Source organism: Monodon monoceros, unplaced genomic scaffold (genome assembly GCF_005190385.1).
Source record: "Monodon monoceros isolate NGI ecotype Baffin Bay Population unplaced genomic scaffold, NGI_Narwhal_1 Super_Scaffold_15, whole genome shotgun sequence".
Lineage (NCBI taxonomy): Eukaryota > Metazoa > Chordata > Mammalia > Artiodactyla > Monodontidae > Monodon > Monodon monoceros.
The window spans coordinates 60,023,294-60,040,556 of record NW_021703771.1 but is presented as its reverse complement, the minus strand read 5'-3'; the positions used below and the strand labels follow the sequence as shown (position 1 = coordinate 60,040,556).

At 44.4% G+C, this 17,263-nt stretch overlaps 1 protein-coding gene across 4 annotated transcripts in view; it reads left to right on the top strand.

The window, feature by feature from the left end:
- Nucleotides 1-7,429, top strand: part of SGK1 (serum/glucocorticoid regulated kinase 1) — a 113,042-nt gene extending 105,613 nt beyond the window's left edge. For 2 of the 4 annotated variants that reach the window (XM_029224106.1, XM_029224109.1), the window contains 11 exons: nt 1,742-1,817; nt 2,578-2,653; nt 3,071-3,175; nt 3,278-3,361; nt 3,462-3,593; nt 3,863-3,975; nt 4,334-4,457; nt 4,892-4,987; nt 5,483-5,638; nt 5,743-5,832; nt 6,215-7,429. In XM_029224106.1, the coding sequence (XP_029079939.1) occupies nt 1,742-1,817; nt 2,578-2,653; nt 3,071-3,175; nt 3,278-3,361; nt 3,462-3,593; nt 3,863-3,975; nt 4,334-4,457; nt 4,892-4,987; nt 5,483-5,638; nt 5,743-5,832; nt 6,215-6,382 (1,220 nt within the window). In that variant the 3' untranslated portion in view covers nt 6,383-7,429. Of the gene's footprint in view, nt 1-223; nt 670-1,455; nt 1,613-1,741; nt 1,818-2,577; nt 2,654-3,070; nt 3,176-3,277; nt 3,362-3,461; nt 3,594-3,862; nt 3,976-4,333; nt 4,458-4,891; nt 4,988-5,482; nt 5,639-5,742; nt 5,833-6,214 lie in introns of those variants that run through there. The other 2 variants (XM_029224107.1, XM_029224108.1) reach the window with 2 other exon arrangements.
- Nucleotides 7,430-17,263: the final 9,834 nt, after the last annotated feature.

Sequence of the window (17,263 nt, the reverse complement as noted above, 5' to 3'; positions counted from 1 at the left end):
CGGAGTTTTCAGGTCGGGGAGCGGGCGAGGGAACCTCGGGAGTCGACGACGGCCTGGGATGCCGACTCCGCACCGCCCCAGGGTCACGCCAGGTCTGTCCCCTAACTTGCCACCTCCTCACGTGTTTTTGGCAAGGCGGGGATTAAAAAGGCAAGGGGGAAAATTACATGCGGAAAAGGACAGAATGTTCCCAAAGATTAGGGGGAAAAAAAAAAAGTGAAATGCAGATTTTTTTTTTCCTTTAGTGCAGAGACGAATTTTATTTCCGCCCCCTCCCCTCCACATTCCTGACCTCTCTCCCTCCCCCTTCCCTCTTTCTTTCCTTCCTTCCTCCTCTTCCAAGTTCTGGGATTTTTCAGCCTTGCTTGGCTTGGGCCAAAAGCACAAAAAAGGCGTTTTCGGAAGCGGCTCGGCCGTGCACAAGGGCCATTTGTTTGTTTTGGGACTCGGGGCAGGAAATCTTGCCCGGCCTGAGTCACGGCGGCTCCTTCAAGGAAACGTCAGTGTTCTCTGGTCGCCCTCGCCCGCTGCGCGCCCGGCCGCCGCTGCCCATGGGGGAGATGCAGGGCGCGCTGGCCAGGGCCCGGCTCGAGTCCCTGCTCCGGCCCCGGCACAAAAAGAGGGCCGAGGCGCAGAAACGGAGCGAGTCCTTCTTGCTGACCGGACTGGGTAAGCGCCGCTGCCGGCACGCGGGGGGCTTGTCTCACCAACTCCTCCACTAGTTGCTCGGATTGGGCGAGAGGGGCTGGGTATTTGGGGTAGTACCAAGGATGGAGAGATGGGGAAGGGGTAGGAGGGCGGCGGGAACCCGGGGACGCGCCGGGCGCTCTGGCCCCAAGCTGGGGCCGGAGATAAGGGCGTGCGGGGCCGCCCTCCCCCGGCGCTGCAGCCCTGCGCTCGACAGATAACCTCAGCTGGCGGCGGTGCGCGGCCGGCCGGCGAGGGCTGCGGAGGCTGCCTTGCGGATTAGGGGAGAGTGTCAGGGTCGGCGCCGGGGCCGGGAGTGAATCCGAGCGGAGAGTTTGAGAAGCCAGAGCGGGCACAGAGCCACCCCGATCACCTCGCACCGGGCAGAAAGCGCTCTGATTTCCTGATGTGCCGCGACTCTGATTTCCTCGCAGGGCGGAATAAATGAGAAAGGTGGAAAATTACCCCGGCCGCTCCCTACCCCCCCCCCCCCTCCGCCGGCGGTTTCCCCCTCTCCAGTCCGGGAGCCGAGCGAGGCCGACAACTGCTCTGCGCCGGGCCCTGCCCGGGCGGTCCCCGCGCCCCCCGCGCCCCCCGCCCCCGCTCCGGGCTGGCCCCTCTCGCCGGGGGCGGAACCGCCTGCCGCCGGCCGCTTTGCCGCCGGGCAAGTCGCGCGGCAGCCGGGGGCGGGGTCGCGACGGGGCCGGGCAGCGCCGCCTCCTCCACGTCTTGTGGGTCCCGCCCTCGCGGCGGCACAAGTCATATAAAGCCGGCGGCGCGGCCGGAGCACAGTGTTGGCTGAGCCGGTCTCTCGGGCTTGACAGCTCCTCGTGCTCTCTCTCTGTGATGATGACGGTGAAAACCGAGGCTGCTAGGGACACCCTCACTTACTCCAGGATGAGGGGCATGGTAGCAATTCTCATCGGTGAGTGTAGGAATACGACTGGACTTCCAGGTTACGCCAAGTGGAAAGTTTTGAAGGTCGCGGATCAGCCTGGTGTGTGTGGCGTCGGGTGTTACAAAGCCGTCTAAACGTTTCTCCTCTAATTCGCAGCTTTCATGAAACAGAGAAGGATGGGCCTGAACGACTTTATTCAGAAGATTGCCAATAACTCGTATGCATGCAAACAGTAAGTTTGGTGGGGCGACGTGGGGAAATAAAATTAAGTAGGGAAGTTTCCATTTACCAGCGGTAAAGACATCCTCATCAATATATTGATCAGGAAGCCGACGACTTACCGAGGGTGGGGATCCCTTTTCTCTTTAAGTTCTAATTATTTCAAACATTTAAAGCATTACAATTAATTTGCTGATTTGGCTTGTTCTGGAAATGCAAGGTAAAATTTTCTTTTTTATAAATGTATTTATATTTGGCTGCGTTGGGTCTTCGTTGCTGTGCCCAGGCCTAGTTGTGGTGCGCGGGGGCACCACAACTTTGTTGCGGTGCGTGGGCTTCTCATTGCGGCGGCTTCTCTTGTTGCGGAGCACAAGGGCTCTAGGCGAGCTGGCTTCAGTAGTTGTGGCGCGCGGGCTCAGTAGTTGTGGCGCAGGGCTTAGTTGCTCCCGCGGCATAGTGGGATCTTCCCGGACCAGGGCTCGAACCCGTGTTCCCTGCGTTAGCAGGGGGATTCTTAACCACTGCGCCACCAAGGAAGTCCCGATAAAATTTTCATGTTTGCCTAATTCACCCCCTCTCTCCTTGAAGAACAACCCTCTGTGTTTAACTGGGTTTATCATTTTGGCTGTCATTTTCTCTCACTGAGTAATTGACTTGGGTGTTTTTAAACACTGAGTCCCCCGGAAAGGTGGAGCCAGAAATTCACTATTGGTGTCGGTCTGCCCTCACGTGGCGAGTTAGGATGTTCAACGTTGCTCCTTTCTTATCTGCAGCCCTGAAGTTCAGTCCATTTTGAAAATCTCCCAACCTCAGGAGCCTGAGCTCATGAATGCCAACCCTTCTCCTCCAGTAAGTGTTCTCTATTCGTGATGCATCAGTGGAGGAATCTTGTAAATGAGTCAGTTAGTTTTCCTATGTTGATGGAATTATAAAATAGCATTTGAGTTAGCATCAAGGCAGGAATGCCTCGTTGGTTCATGGCAGACAAGTGACTTAAGCACTTAAGTATGAGTCAGTGGAGTATTTTAAAAGACATATTTCATAAAAGTTATCTGCTTAAGAACAACACGATTATATACAGTTTCCATACTCTCATTTGAAATATTTGCATGTATGGATGAAAAGGAGCTTGGAATGTGTTTATAGATGTCTGGGGACCTGCCCCTGTCATTTGCAGATGTACCACCTTTTTGCATTGCCTATACTTTATTAATCGCTATCTTCCTTTGAAGCAAGGATATTAAAAGAAAACCTTTTATCTTCCAGCCAAGTCCTTCTCAGCAAATTAACCTGGGCCCATCATCCAACCCTCATGCTAAACCATCTGACTTTCACTTCCTGAAAGTGATCGGGAAGGGCAGTTTTGGAAAGGTAATTTCACATCTGAAGCTCTCGTTATTTATAGTCTTTCATATACTCATTTTACATCTCCCTGGATGTGAACAGGAAAATGATTGTTAATTTCAATTTCAGGTTCTCCTGGCAAGACACAAAGCCGAAGAAGCGTTCTATGCAGTCAAAGTTTTACAGAAGAAAGCGATCCTGAAAAAGAAGGAGGTATGAGATGGGCTTGGAGATAGACATTCAGTAGACATTACCTTGCCATCTTGGCGCCACGTTGAAATTTGCCACTACATCTTAATTTTCCTTTTTCTAGGAAAAGCATATTATGTCGGAGCGGAATGTTCTCCTGAAGAACGTGAAACACCCTTTCCTGGTGGGGCTTCACTTCTCTTTCCAGACGGCTGACAAACTGTACTTTGTCCTAGACTACATTAACGGTGGAGAGGTGAGCAGAGAGGATGGGAGCTGACCCCTGGCTGTCCCGTGCATAGCCTGCTTTGTTTTAATTTGAGAGGAAAGTTTTTAAAAGATAATTAGTGGGGGAAGAGTTACCAGATTTAGTATTTCCTTTAACCTGCCAGCTTTCAGATGGCTTATAAACTATTTAGGGCCACTTCCTGCAATTGTCCTCTTTAGCTATATATGTCAAGACAGATCCAATGCATTGTCCGGGGTTTTTGGCAACCCAGGCTAACTCTGTTCTATCTCCTACAGTTGTTCTACCATCTCCAGAGGGAGCGATGCTTCCTGGAACCACGGGCTCGGTTCTATGCTGCTGAAATAGCCAGTGCCTTGGGTTACCTGCACTCTCTGAACATCGTTTATAGGTGAGCTGAAGGGCTCTTAAGGCTCCCTTCCTTGTGTAAAGGAGACATAGCCCGGCCTTTGACAGGGCCTTAAAATAATCTGTGTTTAGGCACAACTTGGTCACCTAAAACCAGGTCCCCAGCATGTGACCCATCTGTTGACTCCCTGCCACGAGGGAACTAGCCAATGAGGATTGTGCCTCATCCAGAATAGATGAACAGAACAAGGACCCCCTTTTAGATTCACTAACACAACTACAGTGAATGTAAAGTGCTTCCAATAGCCCTAGTGGTGATCTTTACGGAGGATTGCTAATGCGGTGAAATTAACTTAACACGACTACTTTCCTATTCTTTTTTTTTTTTTTTTTTTTTACAGAGACTTAAAGCCAGAGAATATTTTGCTGGATTCACAGGGACACATTGTCCTTACTGACTTTGGACTCTGCAAGGAGAACATTGAACACAATGGCACGACATCCACCTTCTGCGGCACACCCGAGGTAGGCGAACTCCTGGTCCACACCCCTCCAGGAAGGGATCACTGCAGTGACCCTTAACTACTGAAAGAACAAGCTGTTTTCGGAGATGATTTAGTCCAGTTCAGTGCAAGTAAAATACACTGGCTGTTGGAGGCATGAGAAATTCCAAGGCCTCACGTTGCTTTAATTAAAGTGAGCTGTTTGTAAGGTCCACACTATAAAAGGTTCTAAACCCCTAAGTAAGATATCTGAGGAGAGCCCAATAGCATTCAAAACATCAGGACATGTAAGTGGCCAGTCAGCCTCAAAGCCAGCAGTTTTATCAGGAAGTAGTTTAAAGAAATATATCCTCCAAGTGGACCCAGGGTCTCTCAGCCCTTTCAAAGTGCATGCCTGGTCTTGGGATTGCCTAGTTTCAGGGGCTCTAAACTCTCTTTTCCTGGTCTGTCTTTCAGTATCTTGCACCTGAGGTGCTTCATAAGCAGCCTTATGATAGGACCGTGGACTGGTGGTGTCTGGGGGCCGTCTTATATGAGATGCTCTATGGCCTGGTGAGTAGCCCATTGAAAATCGTGAAATATTGCCCTGGGTTGATACATTTCTCCCTGGAATGTAGTCTTAAATATCTGGACTTAGTCTTAAAAATCCAGACTTATCTGGGCACACAAGCCCCACTGCAGACCTGATCATCACGTCTTGCCCTCTATTAGTACGCTTGTCAAATGCTGATGAGAGAGGCATATTGGTTAAGCTATAGGTATTTTAGGGTAAACCGTTACCTAGTGGATTTTTTCTTTTGTAAGTTCACATTTTACTAGGTGTGACCACACTTAACCTATGTGAGAGTGAAAAACATGGCTTATTAACATCTACCCCCTGATAAGGGTGGCAAAATGTAGACACTTAAAAATCTAAGGTAAAGAAAACCTATCAGGTGATAAACTTTGTCAAAACCAGCTTCATATATTACGTTTAAGTCTTTCTTGGTAATGGATGCTCTCCCAAACTTCCAATTAAGTAGTAAGTAATCTTCCTGCTTCTTTCAGCCTCCATTTTATAGCCGAAACACAGCTGAGATGTACGACAACATTCTGAACAAACCCCTCCAGTTGAAGCCAAATATTACAAATTCTGCAAGACACGTCCTGGAGGGCCTCCTGCAGAAGGACAGGACAAAGAGGCTTGGTGCCAAGGATGACTTTGTGAGTCATTTTTTCCTCTCCTCCTGGGCTGTATGTGTAGAGCCCTAGACCTCACCACCCTTCTTGAATTTCACTCTTCTAAATTCGTGCTTCTTTCTCAACAGATGGAGATTAAGAATCACGTCTTCTTCTCCCTAATTAACTGGGATGATCTCATTAATAAGAAGATTACTCCCCCTTTTAACCCAAATGTGGTGAGTATCTCTCTCGTGAGTGTGCACAGGCCCAGAGGGCATTTCTTTAGGTCAGAGTTGCTGTTGGTAGTGGTGGAAGGGGAAGGGCCCTCAAGGAATAAATTGGCATTCGTAAGCCATTATTTTACCCACAGAAAAAAGTAGAACTTTTGTCCCAACAAAGCTCACGTTATTTTTCCACACCTTTTATAAATTACAGTAGCAAAAGATGGAAAGTAAGCATGGTCCTCATAGTTGAAACTTTGTATGGCCTTTGGGTTTTGTGCTTGAAATGGTTGCTGATGGTGGAAGTTGCCATATGGTGCCTGCATGAGAATTTCCCTTTCTTGTCTCCATTGTGAATTCTTGACATGGAGTACGTTTTCTTCCCTTCCTGCATCAGAGTGGACCCAGCGACCTGCGGCACTTTGATCCCGAGTTTACCGAAGAGCCAGTCCCCAACTCCATTGGTCGGTCGCCCGACAGTATCCTTCTCACAGCCAGCGTCAAGGAAGCAGCCGAGGCCTTCCTGGGCTTTTCCTACGCACCTCCCGTGGACTCTTTCCTCTGAATGGTCTTAGGGTTGGTTGTGAAGGATTTTACGGGCGTTTTTGAAATGTTTTAGTTAGCCTTTTGGCAGAGCTGCCAGCTGACAGGACATCTTAAAAGAGAATTTGCACATCCCTGGAAGCTTGCACATCTTGGCAATCTTATTGCACACTGTTTGCTGGAAGCTTTTCGAAGAGCACATCCTCCTCAGTGAGCTCGTGAGGTTTTCCTTTATTCTTCCTTCCAATGTGGTGCTATCTCTGAAATGAGCAGTAGAGGGCCACCCCAGGCAGATGCAGTGGTCTCATTCGTAGGAGGACGCTGTTCGGAGAAGGAGCTTCTGAAGGTCTGTCCGGGCCGTGATAACGCATCTTATGAAACGTGCCTTTTCTGATGAGATCGTGTTAGCTCCAAAGTTCTTCCTGTTGCCGAGTGTTTCCTTCTGTTTTTCCTTGTGGACTTTCCTGTGTGATCAGCCGTATGAGTGTGGTATGCTTGCTCACAGAAGGACTCAGTTATAAGCATCAATGTGACACTTGCAGGACACTACAACGTGGGACATTGTTTGTTTCTTCCATATTTGGAAGATAAATTTATGTGTAGGCTGTTTTTTTTTGTAAGATATAGTTAATAACTAAAATTTATCGAAAATGGTCTTGCAATGACTTGTATCCAGATGCTTAAAGAAGCATTGCTGCTACAAATATTTCTATTTTTAGAAAAGGTTTTTATGGACCAATGCCCCAGTTGTCAGTCAGAGCCTGGTGTTTTCATTGTTTAAAATATCACCTGTAAAATGGGCATTATTTATGTTTTTGGGTTTTTTTGTCTCTTTTTTGCATTCCTGATAATTATATGTATTGTATAAAGAAAGTCTGTACATTGGGTTATAACACTAGTATATTTAAACTTACAGGCTTATTTGTAATGTAAACCACCATTTTAATGTACTGTAATTAACATGGTTATAATAATGTACAATCCTTTCCCCCCCTCCCTACCACACACCTTTTTTTGTGTGTGATAAACCAACTTTGGTTTGCAATAAAACCTTGAAAAATATTTGCAGGAATTGTGTCATGTGTGTTATTTTGTAAATTTCAGTTAAGGGGGCAATAGTAGATCTGTTTAAAATTTAAAACCAGGGAAATGGCTGCTGTAGTTTACAGCTCAGTGGCTTGATTTCCTCCAGTAGCATCAGCTTCTGACTCTAAGAGAGAATAGGTGGTCTTAAAGCCAATTATTTTTTTTTCTTTGGTGGGAGGCTGCGTTGCATGACTTGCAGGATCTTAGTTCCCAGACCAGGGAGAACCCATGCCCCCTGCAGTGGAAGGACACAGAGTCCTAACCACTGGACCGCCAGGGGATTCTCTAAAGCTAATTTATGTCAGTCATTATTCATAAATGCATCCAAACAAGTCCTTGTCAATTTAACTCTCTCAAGGACAGCCATGAAGTAATGATCCCTGTACTCATTGCCTGCCCTGTGAAGTTGGCTGTTTGTCCGACATTTGGCTTGTCTGAAGTAACAGATAATTCTTTCAACAAATACTTGGTGCCTTCCCTGGTGCCAGGCTCTATTCTGAGTGCTGGGGATAAAGCAATGAGCAAAGCTGACAGATCTCTGCCCTTACACATCCTGGTGGGAAAGACAGACTTTCAATAACGCAGTTTGTCGAAATCGGGATAACAGTCTGTAAGTGTATGAGAATGCCACTGAAGAGGGTGAGGGTGTTGTCATACATGGCTATGTTCCCAAAATGCTGAGCCGGCAGGACTCCTGGTTCGTGAGAGTAACCAGAGCCAAAAAAAAGTCCAGTGTCAGCTCAGGGAAGGACCCTGGCAGGGGCACATCCCTGGTTTGGACCAGAAGCCACTGAAGCTGGTGTGCACACAGCACTGCATGGGGCCCACCCGACTGATGTTCAGAGGCCTTCCCTAGAGCTCATCCCATTGGAATACTTCCTGTAGGAGAAAGGAAAGGGGCTTGATATTAGGAGATAATCATCTTGCGTCCAAGTTGTTTGGACTTTTTCACTTTTCTAGGCCTTCCACAAATTTCCTAGCATACACGGGATTCTCCAATAGTTGGCCTTGCTGCTGCTCTAAGCCTACTGCACACCCTCTACCTTGACCTGTTAGTTTGCACAGGGATTTCCCCAGGGAAAGTAGTGATCATTTTCCCTTTTATCATGGCTCTTATATCTCACCTCTCCCAGAATGCTTGTAAGGGTTGAACAGGTGTTGGAGATCACTTAGTCTGTCTCTCTTGAGTCAATGACTTCTTGCTGAAGGGGAACCCCAGATCAAGCTCTGCATTTGAGTTACGGCTCTGCCCTACAGACAGTAGCTGCATATTAAACCCCTTAGCAAACCCAATGCCAACATCGACAATGGTGACAAAGAAAGTCTAAAGTCCTAGTAATGACTGATGCTAGCCCTGACAAAAAGGCTTTCTGCATATCTCCCCCTCATTCTCATGATCAATAACAGTTAAGAGTTCCTCTTTGAACAATAAGTACTTAAATCACTTTTTTTATCTGAACGTATGTCTTGCAGCCTGGACTCTCCCATCTAATTATAGATAACTCAGAGGGGTTAATCATGGATTACAAAGCTTTTTAATTTTTTAAGGGTAGAAATTTGGTTCATGGCTTCAGTCAGTCACTATGTAAGATCTGATTTGCATTGCTGGAGAGTTGATAAGAGCCAGAGGAGTCCCAAGTGTCACATAAACAGGAGGAGATTAAATCAAACACAAGTGGGTGGAAAGGGAACAGGGCAAGAACAGGGAAGTCCAGAAAGAAAAAGGGATCAACTAAAAAAAAGACAAATATTTACTAAACACTATGATGTCAAATAGCATATGTGCAGAGGTATCTTTTATCTAGGGCTGTGGGGCACATCCCTGTCAGCATTTGAAACTACATTTGAGCATTATGGTTGGTAAAAGGGACAATTCACTTCTCCATAGTTTTTCAGTGGTGGAGCTGGTCAAATATGGGTTTGGGGGAACATTCGGCTAAGATTCCCACAAGTTAAAATGGGACTTTGAGGGCTTCCCTGGTGGCGCAGTGGCTGAGAGTCCACCTGCCAATGCAGGGGACACGGGTCCGTGCCCCAGTCCGGGAAGATCCCACGTGCCGCGGAGCGGCTGGGCCCGTGAGCCATGGCCGCTGAGCCTGCGCGTCCGGAGCCTGTGCTCCGCAGCGGGAGAGGCCACAACAGTGAGAGGCCCGCGTACCGCAAAAAAAAAAAAAAAAAAAAAAAAGGGACTTTGAAACCACTGCTACCATGAATATAAGTCAAGTACCATGCTTAGGGAATTTGCCATATACTTGGGGAGACATGGTACCTACCCATGGTATAAAGCAGTTGATGAATGGAGGGTAAAGGGAACCTCAGAAGCCCAGAAGCTCTCTGTGGGGTTGGCTACTAGAGCAGGCTTCACAGAGGGGATGACAAAGATTCTCACCAACCAATTCATTTCTAGGGAGTCTGATGGGATGCAGGCCCTAAGGATTAGATAACAGTAATAATAGTTTACACTATAGAGCTCGAACTGTATGCCAGACGTTCTTCTAAGTACTTTATACAAAATTTATTTAATCTTCAGAATAACCCTGTGATGTCAAAAATGAAGAAACTAGCACAAAAAGGTAATTTGCTGGGACATGGTTAGGTTAGAAGTCAAATCGTGACAGTCTGGCCCCAAAACCTATGTTTGTAACCACTACATACTCTGCAAAATGTTGTCACCTAAAAGGTGACAACAAGAATATAGAAGCAAACCATTGTGTGCTTGTTAGTCATTCACTTATTATTTCTCCAGACCTTTACGAAGATACCTTCTAGGTGTTGTGCTAGGCAAAGAGAGAGAAAGAGAAAGGGGGGTGGGGGGGGATAAAGAATTTGCAATTATAATGTAGACATTATCAGTTGTTGAAGATGAGATGCAGCTGGAAATACACATTGCAGTGGGAGTGTAAATCAGTACAACCATTCTGAAAAACTGTTTGGCATTTTCTACTAAATAAAGATGGACATATTTCTAACTTATGACCCAGTAGTTTCGCTCGATGGTATATGCACCCCAAAGAGTGCACATATATTCAATAAAAAATTTTGCAGTAATATTCACAGTAGGACTATTTATATTAGTCCCCAAATGGGAACAATTCAAAATGTCCACCAACAGTAAAATGCATAAATATAATTAATAAATGAGTAAATATAATGGAATACCATACTATAATGAAAATGCTATATGCTATATACAACAACAGGGAATAAATCTCACAAACATAGAAACCACACTGTATGATTTGATTTATATAAAATTTGAAAGCAGGCCAATAAAACAAAGCCATTTAAAAGTCAGGATCTGATTGTCTTTGGGGAGGGGAGGTGGAGATAATGACCTAGAGGGCAAGTGAGGGGAGTGAGGGGGGTGAGGGAGGTGGTCTCCTGGGTGCTGGTAATTCCTTTTTTTTTCTTTTTTTTTTTTTTTTTTGCGGTTCGCAGGTCTTTCACTGCTGTGGCCTCTCCCGTTGCGGAGCACAGGCTCCGGACGCGCAGGCTCAGCGGCCATGGCTCACGGGCCCAGCCGCTCCGCGGCATGTGGGATCTTCCCGGACTGGGGCACGAACCCATGTCCCCTGCATCAGCAGGCGGACTCTCAACCACTGCGCCACCAAGGAAGCCCTGCTGGTAATTTCTTGATCTTGGTGGTTTCAGGCGTGATTTTGCTTTTTGATATTTTATCAAGCTAAATACTTATGATACGTGAATTTTCTATATGTTTGTTATATATCAATAAAAACGTTTACTTAAAAATACATGGTATGACAGAAACAGGATGTTATGGGAACACAGAGGAGGGACTTCTTATCCAATTTGGGGGTCAGGGAAAGGGGCTAAGTTTTCGGGGAGTTTAGGACAGAGAGGCTTAGGGAGGTCTGAAGGGCTCAGGTAGATTGTCTTGGGAACTGGATCTAGAAAGTGAGGCAGAAAGTAGGGCCTTCCAGGTCTGGCTGATAGAGGTGGGGAGCCAGGGGACAGCCTGCCTAAGCACAATGAATGGGGTATTGGAAAAAGGGAGGGTCTCAGGCAGATCTAGGTCAGAATCCCAGCTCCACCCATCTGCTTTCTAGCATTGGGCAAGTAGTAACTTGGGCAAACCTCTCCTAACTTCAGTTTCTTTAGGGGGAGAAATGCATCCACTGCCTATTTTTCTCAGTTATATGTGAGACAAGGTCAGAAGGAACTGGAATTAAAAAATGCTAATTAATTTCTTCTTTCCCCACTCATTACCTTTCTTACCTTTCTCAATTCCCCCTACTCTTTAGCAGATTATAGGGGGAAAAAAGATGTTAAAGAGCAGTGAGGGACTTCCCTGGTGGTCCAGTGGTTAGGAATCCGCCTTCCAATGCAGGGGAAGCGGGTTCGGTCCCTGGTCAGGGAACTAAGATCCCACGTGTCGCGGAGCAACTAAGCCCGCTCGCCTCAACAGAGCCCACGCGCTCTGGAGCCCGTGTGCCACAACTAGAGAGAGAAGCCTGCGCGTCGCAACGAAAGACCCCACATGCCACAACTAAGACCCGACGCAGCCAAAAATAAACAAATAAATAAATATCTAAAAAAAAAAGAGCAGTGAGAAGTCATTTTGGATAAGGAGATGGACCTTGTGATTGATGTTCTTGGAAGTTTCGTGGAGATGTTTAGATTTCATTAGGTAGTAAAATGAAGCATCTGGAGGTTTTCCATGAGGAAAAGGCGTGATCAAAAGGCATGTTCTGGTGACTCTTGGCAAGAGTTGTGAGTGTGGGGAGAGCTTTGGAATTAAAAAAATAACAGTAATAAGGAAGCCACTTAGGAGACTTCTGACAATCATCCCATTGGTGGTGGCGATAAAAGGATAGAGAGAGATGTAACTTCATGAATCAGTGGAGCTTCATGAGTTGCTGGGAATGGAAAGAGAAGGATGAATCGGTGTAGTTTATTTCTTTAATGTAGTTGACTCCACCTACTGAAGTGCTTGTCACAGCTGCAACAATAGCATTTAGGACAAAAACCACCCACCAGTTTCTTCAATATCCCCAAAGCGTAACAAATCAGCTGATAGATAACCAATCAGTGTACTTGGCAAGGCGAGATGTTACACATTGTACTCAATCTCTATCGCATCCTGTTAAGACATTTCTCACCTCATCCATCAAAAAGCTCCCAAATCCTACTCCATATGCCTCAAGCCTTGTATTAGGAGCATAAATGATGTTAAACTTAACCTGTTGTGAATCATAACAACGTTTCTATTAAGAAAAACACACTCATCCAAATTAATTAAGCTCAATTTGAGAAATTGGTTAAATGCTTTTTCATATTGCATGAGAATTGTTAGCCAGCCACAAAAACTAACAAATTATTATTGCTCAGACTCCACTTGTGGCTTACGTGTGATCTTTCCTAGTCTGCTTTGGCCACTGCATACTTGCTCTATAAGAACGTGTTTTATATATATATATATATATATATATATATATATATATATATATATATGTTTTCTCTGCTTTCCACACCTCTTCTATGAAGGACTTCAGCAGCAAGATTCAGAGCAATCCTGGAGGTTTATTTAGTGTTTACCTATAACATTATGTTCAGACAGATATGTTTATGTATTTGGATAGCTTGGAAACCATGGACTCTGATGGGCAGGGTTCTTAGTTTCCTCTTTTCTGTGTGGTCTGCTCTGTCCTCCACTTACTGTACCACAGCAGGCATGATGACGATGCTGTAACAACAATATAAAAGCTACAGACTGTTCAAAAGAAAATATATACGCATAATCACTCCGGTCAACAGCAGAAAAAGGATCATAATCATAAAGACATAGTGTCACTTTACAGACACAAATAGAAAACGCATGAGCGGCTGTCAACTTGTTCATGGCATCTGGATGATTTTAACACAGTTCTGCTCAACCTTATTTTACTGGCTCTTTGGCTTAGTCATAGACTCCAGACCTAGTATTCCAGAGGCCAAAGTCATCACCTTCCCTAGCCAGACCTAAACCATTTGATTCCAAGTGAGTTGCAGTGTTGCTAGCAAAGGTCAGCACAGATCTATTTGTTTTGGCAATAATTAATTAAAGTTCATTTAATTAGGTTATTTAGGGTTAAGCTGGAAACAATTTGGGGTCTGAATTGCAAACAATGATTATATTTTCCTCTGAAAGATCATGAAAAAGAGACATACAGAATGATCTGATGCTTGAATTAAATTATATGCTACCTAATAATAATGGACAATTTGAGATAAGTTTAGAGAAAATATAATTTTTCAAACATGTGACAACTCTTAAAATTATAGCAAATAAAAGAATAAATAATCAGGGAGGAGGAAAGGATGTGTGTGCTTCCTTAGAGTTTTCTTATATTTATAAATGGATAACACGCTCTTGGTTAAATAAATCAATAAAAACATGGTGGGTCAAAGTGAGTAATAATTTCACGATTGCCTCACTGCTCAGTTATTCCCATCCCAATTTTCCCTTGCAGGAGATAACCAATAGTAAGCTTTTTTGGTGTATCCTTTCAGAAATTTGATATGCACATACAAGCATAAAGGTTTCTAATAACAGAATTAGAATTTTAAAGGAGGGAGCAGAGGAGGTGTCTTGATCGCTGTTTGATTTTTTTTAAGTTGTCTTAATTGTTTATATTTTTTAAAAGTTCAAAATCTCATTTGTGTGAGTCTAGTGCTTAAAAATTTTTGGTGTAACACAACCCTTATACTGCATGCCAACTTTTTCATCTGGGAAATGAAGACAAACCAATCTGGTTTCATGTTGCAGAGCAAACAAAGCTGTAGGCTCACAGAGACAGGAGACTTGACTTTCAAGGTTGCCCTTTGCAACTTTGTATGATTTTTGCCTTGTCCACAGGCTTTAGAAGCTAACAGCTCAGCAACTTCATTCTGGCTGCACTCTAACATAGCTAGGAACCACCTTGATTTTCCAGTCACTAAACAGCTGTTTCATGCCTAGGGCATACCTGAATATTCTCACAAAAGTGACCTGATTAGGGGATAATACTTTCCCTTCCAACCATCCCTATATTCCTTTAAGTCATTCTCCCTATCAACTATCCTGTCCTTTCCAGTATCGTAAAATTGTAAAAATGTCAGGGGCGGGAGGAATCACTACTAGCTCCAGGGGTCATAAACTCAACGTCTTCAGGAGCCAAGGCTGGAAATCATATTAGATGAAGACAGTAGGAGCCATGGACCATGCGTTTTCTCTTAAAAGCATTGAAATTAAAATCAAAATCAGAAACCACTGTGTTGGCCAAGTGAAATGAGTCTATGGTCAGAACATCTGCAAGTGTTATAGACTAATCTCATATGCAATTATGTAAAATTCAATGGCTTGCCTTCGCTTTTGCATTCTTGTCCATTCATTATCTAGGTACAACACAACAAAAAGCAAAACGCCAAACACTGGGGGTTGAAAGCTCTGCTTCTCCCAACTATACAACAGTGAGGAAGGAATGGGTTTACAGGGACACTGGTTTGGCATTAAATGACACAAAATCCATCAGAGACTGTTCCCAGCTTCTAGTCATATGCACACACCTGGTGGCCCCAATGTCCATCAGAATTCCATCACCAGTTTTGGAAAGGAAGTGGGCAGACTCCCTGGTGTATCATCCAGGAACATTGAAGGGGCCCCCTTTAGAGCAGACCACTCATTTGCTCACGCATTGTTTATAATAATCTGAAGAATTTTCTGTCTTCCATAAAAGAACAAGGAAAAAGCTTGGCCAAGCCACCCAGAGTTCCAAAGAACATGCAGCCAAAAAAAGACATGTTAAGGAAGGCAGCCTAATAAATTAGGAAAACCTCTGATTCTTTTGTGTGTGTGTGTGTCATTTTTTGTGTGTGTATGTGTCATTTTTTTTTTAAATTTATTTTTGGCTTCATCGGGTCTTTGTTGCTGTGAGTGGGCTTTCTCTAGTTGCGGCGAGCGGGGGTTACTCTTCGTCGCAGTGCTCAGGCTTCTTATTGCAGTGGCTTCTCTTGTTGTGGAGCATGGGCTCTAGGCACGTGGGCTCAGCAGTTGTGGCTCGCGAGCTCTAGAGTACAGGCTCAGTAGTTGTGGCGCACGGACTTAGTTGCTCTGTGACATGTGGGATCTTCCCGGACCAGGGCTCGAACCTGTGGCCCCTGCATTGGCAGGCGGATTCTTAACCACTGCACCACCAAGGAAGTCCCGAAAACCTCTGATTCTTGAAACCCGGTCTTTCTGAGCCTTGGTTTCTTTTTTCTCCAAATTGGGACTAAAAGCACTTCTTTTGTACTGTAGAAGATCTGAGGTAATGTGTCAGGATGAAGAAAAATGTATTTTAATTTAACAAGACAGTAAATAATGGTGCTGTTGGTACTTGCCTGGGGAGCGAGGAGCTAGAACCACGCAAACCTTCTGTCCATAAGTTTCATAACTTAAAACATAGCTTCCCATCCGTTCCGACGGCTGCGCATCTTTGGAAGCGTGGAGAACAGTCACGTGCCCTCAGATTCGCAGGCACACCCACCCTTCCAGCGGCAGGCAAATTGTGAAAAGTAGGCTGAATAAATTTTCCCACATTCTGGTTTCATGGAGTTTAAGGTGTTTCTAATTATCCCAAAGGATTATTAAACTCTTCAAATTAAATTTTTTGGGGCTTCTTTAATACACATGCATCATAAAATAAGGGAGAATTATACTACATTATTCATCAATGAAACCAGAGTGGCATAGTGCTGCAATAGCCTATCACCCCATGTCAACCTTTTCTTTAAAGAGAGAAAGGGTGAGTGACACAAAAGTTTTGTTCTTTATTTTTTCATCATTGCTAATAGCAGTACAGTCAAATCCATGGAAGAAACCTAGGGTTGCTGGGAGTGTATCTGGATATAAACCAGAAGATTCGGGTTCGGACTCAACCTCTGCCATGTTGGTACGTCTCCTTTTCCATAAAACGGGGATCCTGGTGACTGTTCTGATTTCCTCACAGACCAATGCAAAGTTCCAACAAGAGAGACAATGTAGAAGAATAGGCTTTGCTGACCAGGAAGTGATAAACTAGTTAGTGTCTGATGCTTCCTAGAAACCATGATGCTTTGAACTGTACCAATTTACACAGTCGTTAACGTTAAGACTTGAGGCCTCTAGGAGTCTGTCAAGATTTTTCTAACAGATTATCCTACTGACAATACTGCTACCTAGTAGAAGTCAGTTTTTTAACACATGGCAATGGGCATGTTTATTTCATTGCCTTTGAAAATTCTTCCCATTTAAAAGCAGGAAGCTTTTTGCAGGAATTAAATCCCCAAATGCAGAGAGTAAGAATTGTTCTCCATCTTGCTAATCCTTAACATGATGACATCATATACATGAACAAGCAACCTAAAGTATCAGGTAAAAAAGATATTACTAAATAAAGTATATGCAAATCTTTACTTCAGTATTCTTTAAGCTTTGTTTAAATGAAAATCACACAATGGAGAGAGAGATAGAAAGATAGATAGAGATAGAGATAGAGAAATAGAGGGAGAAAGAGAGAGGTGAGAGAGAGAGGGAAAGAGAGATTCTGATAACATGAGTCCTTGTCACTATTCAACATATTCCACATAGCTTTAGCGGTCCCAGCCATGCAAAACAAACAAACAAAACCAAAAATAGAAAAAGAAATAAGAAATATAAGCATCAAAAATGAAAAGACAAAATTGTCATTGATGCAGATGCTATAATTATATACACAGAAATACCAAAGAGATAAACAAACTATAAAACCTCATTGGGAGTTCATCAAGATGGCCTCATCCAGCATCTACTACCCAGCAAAAAAAGTTAGACAACAGAACG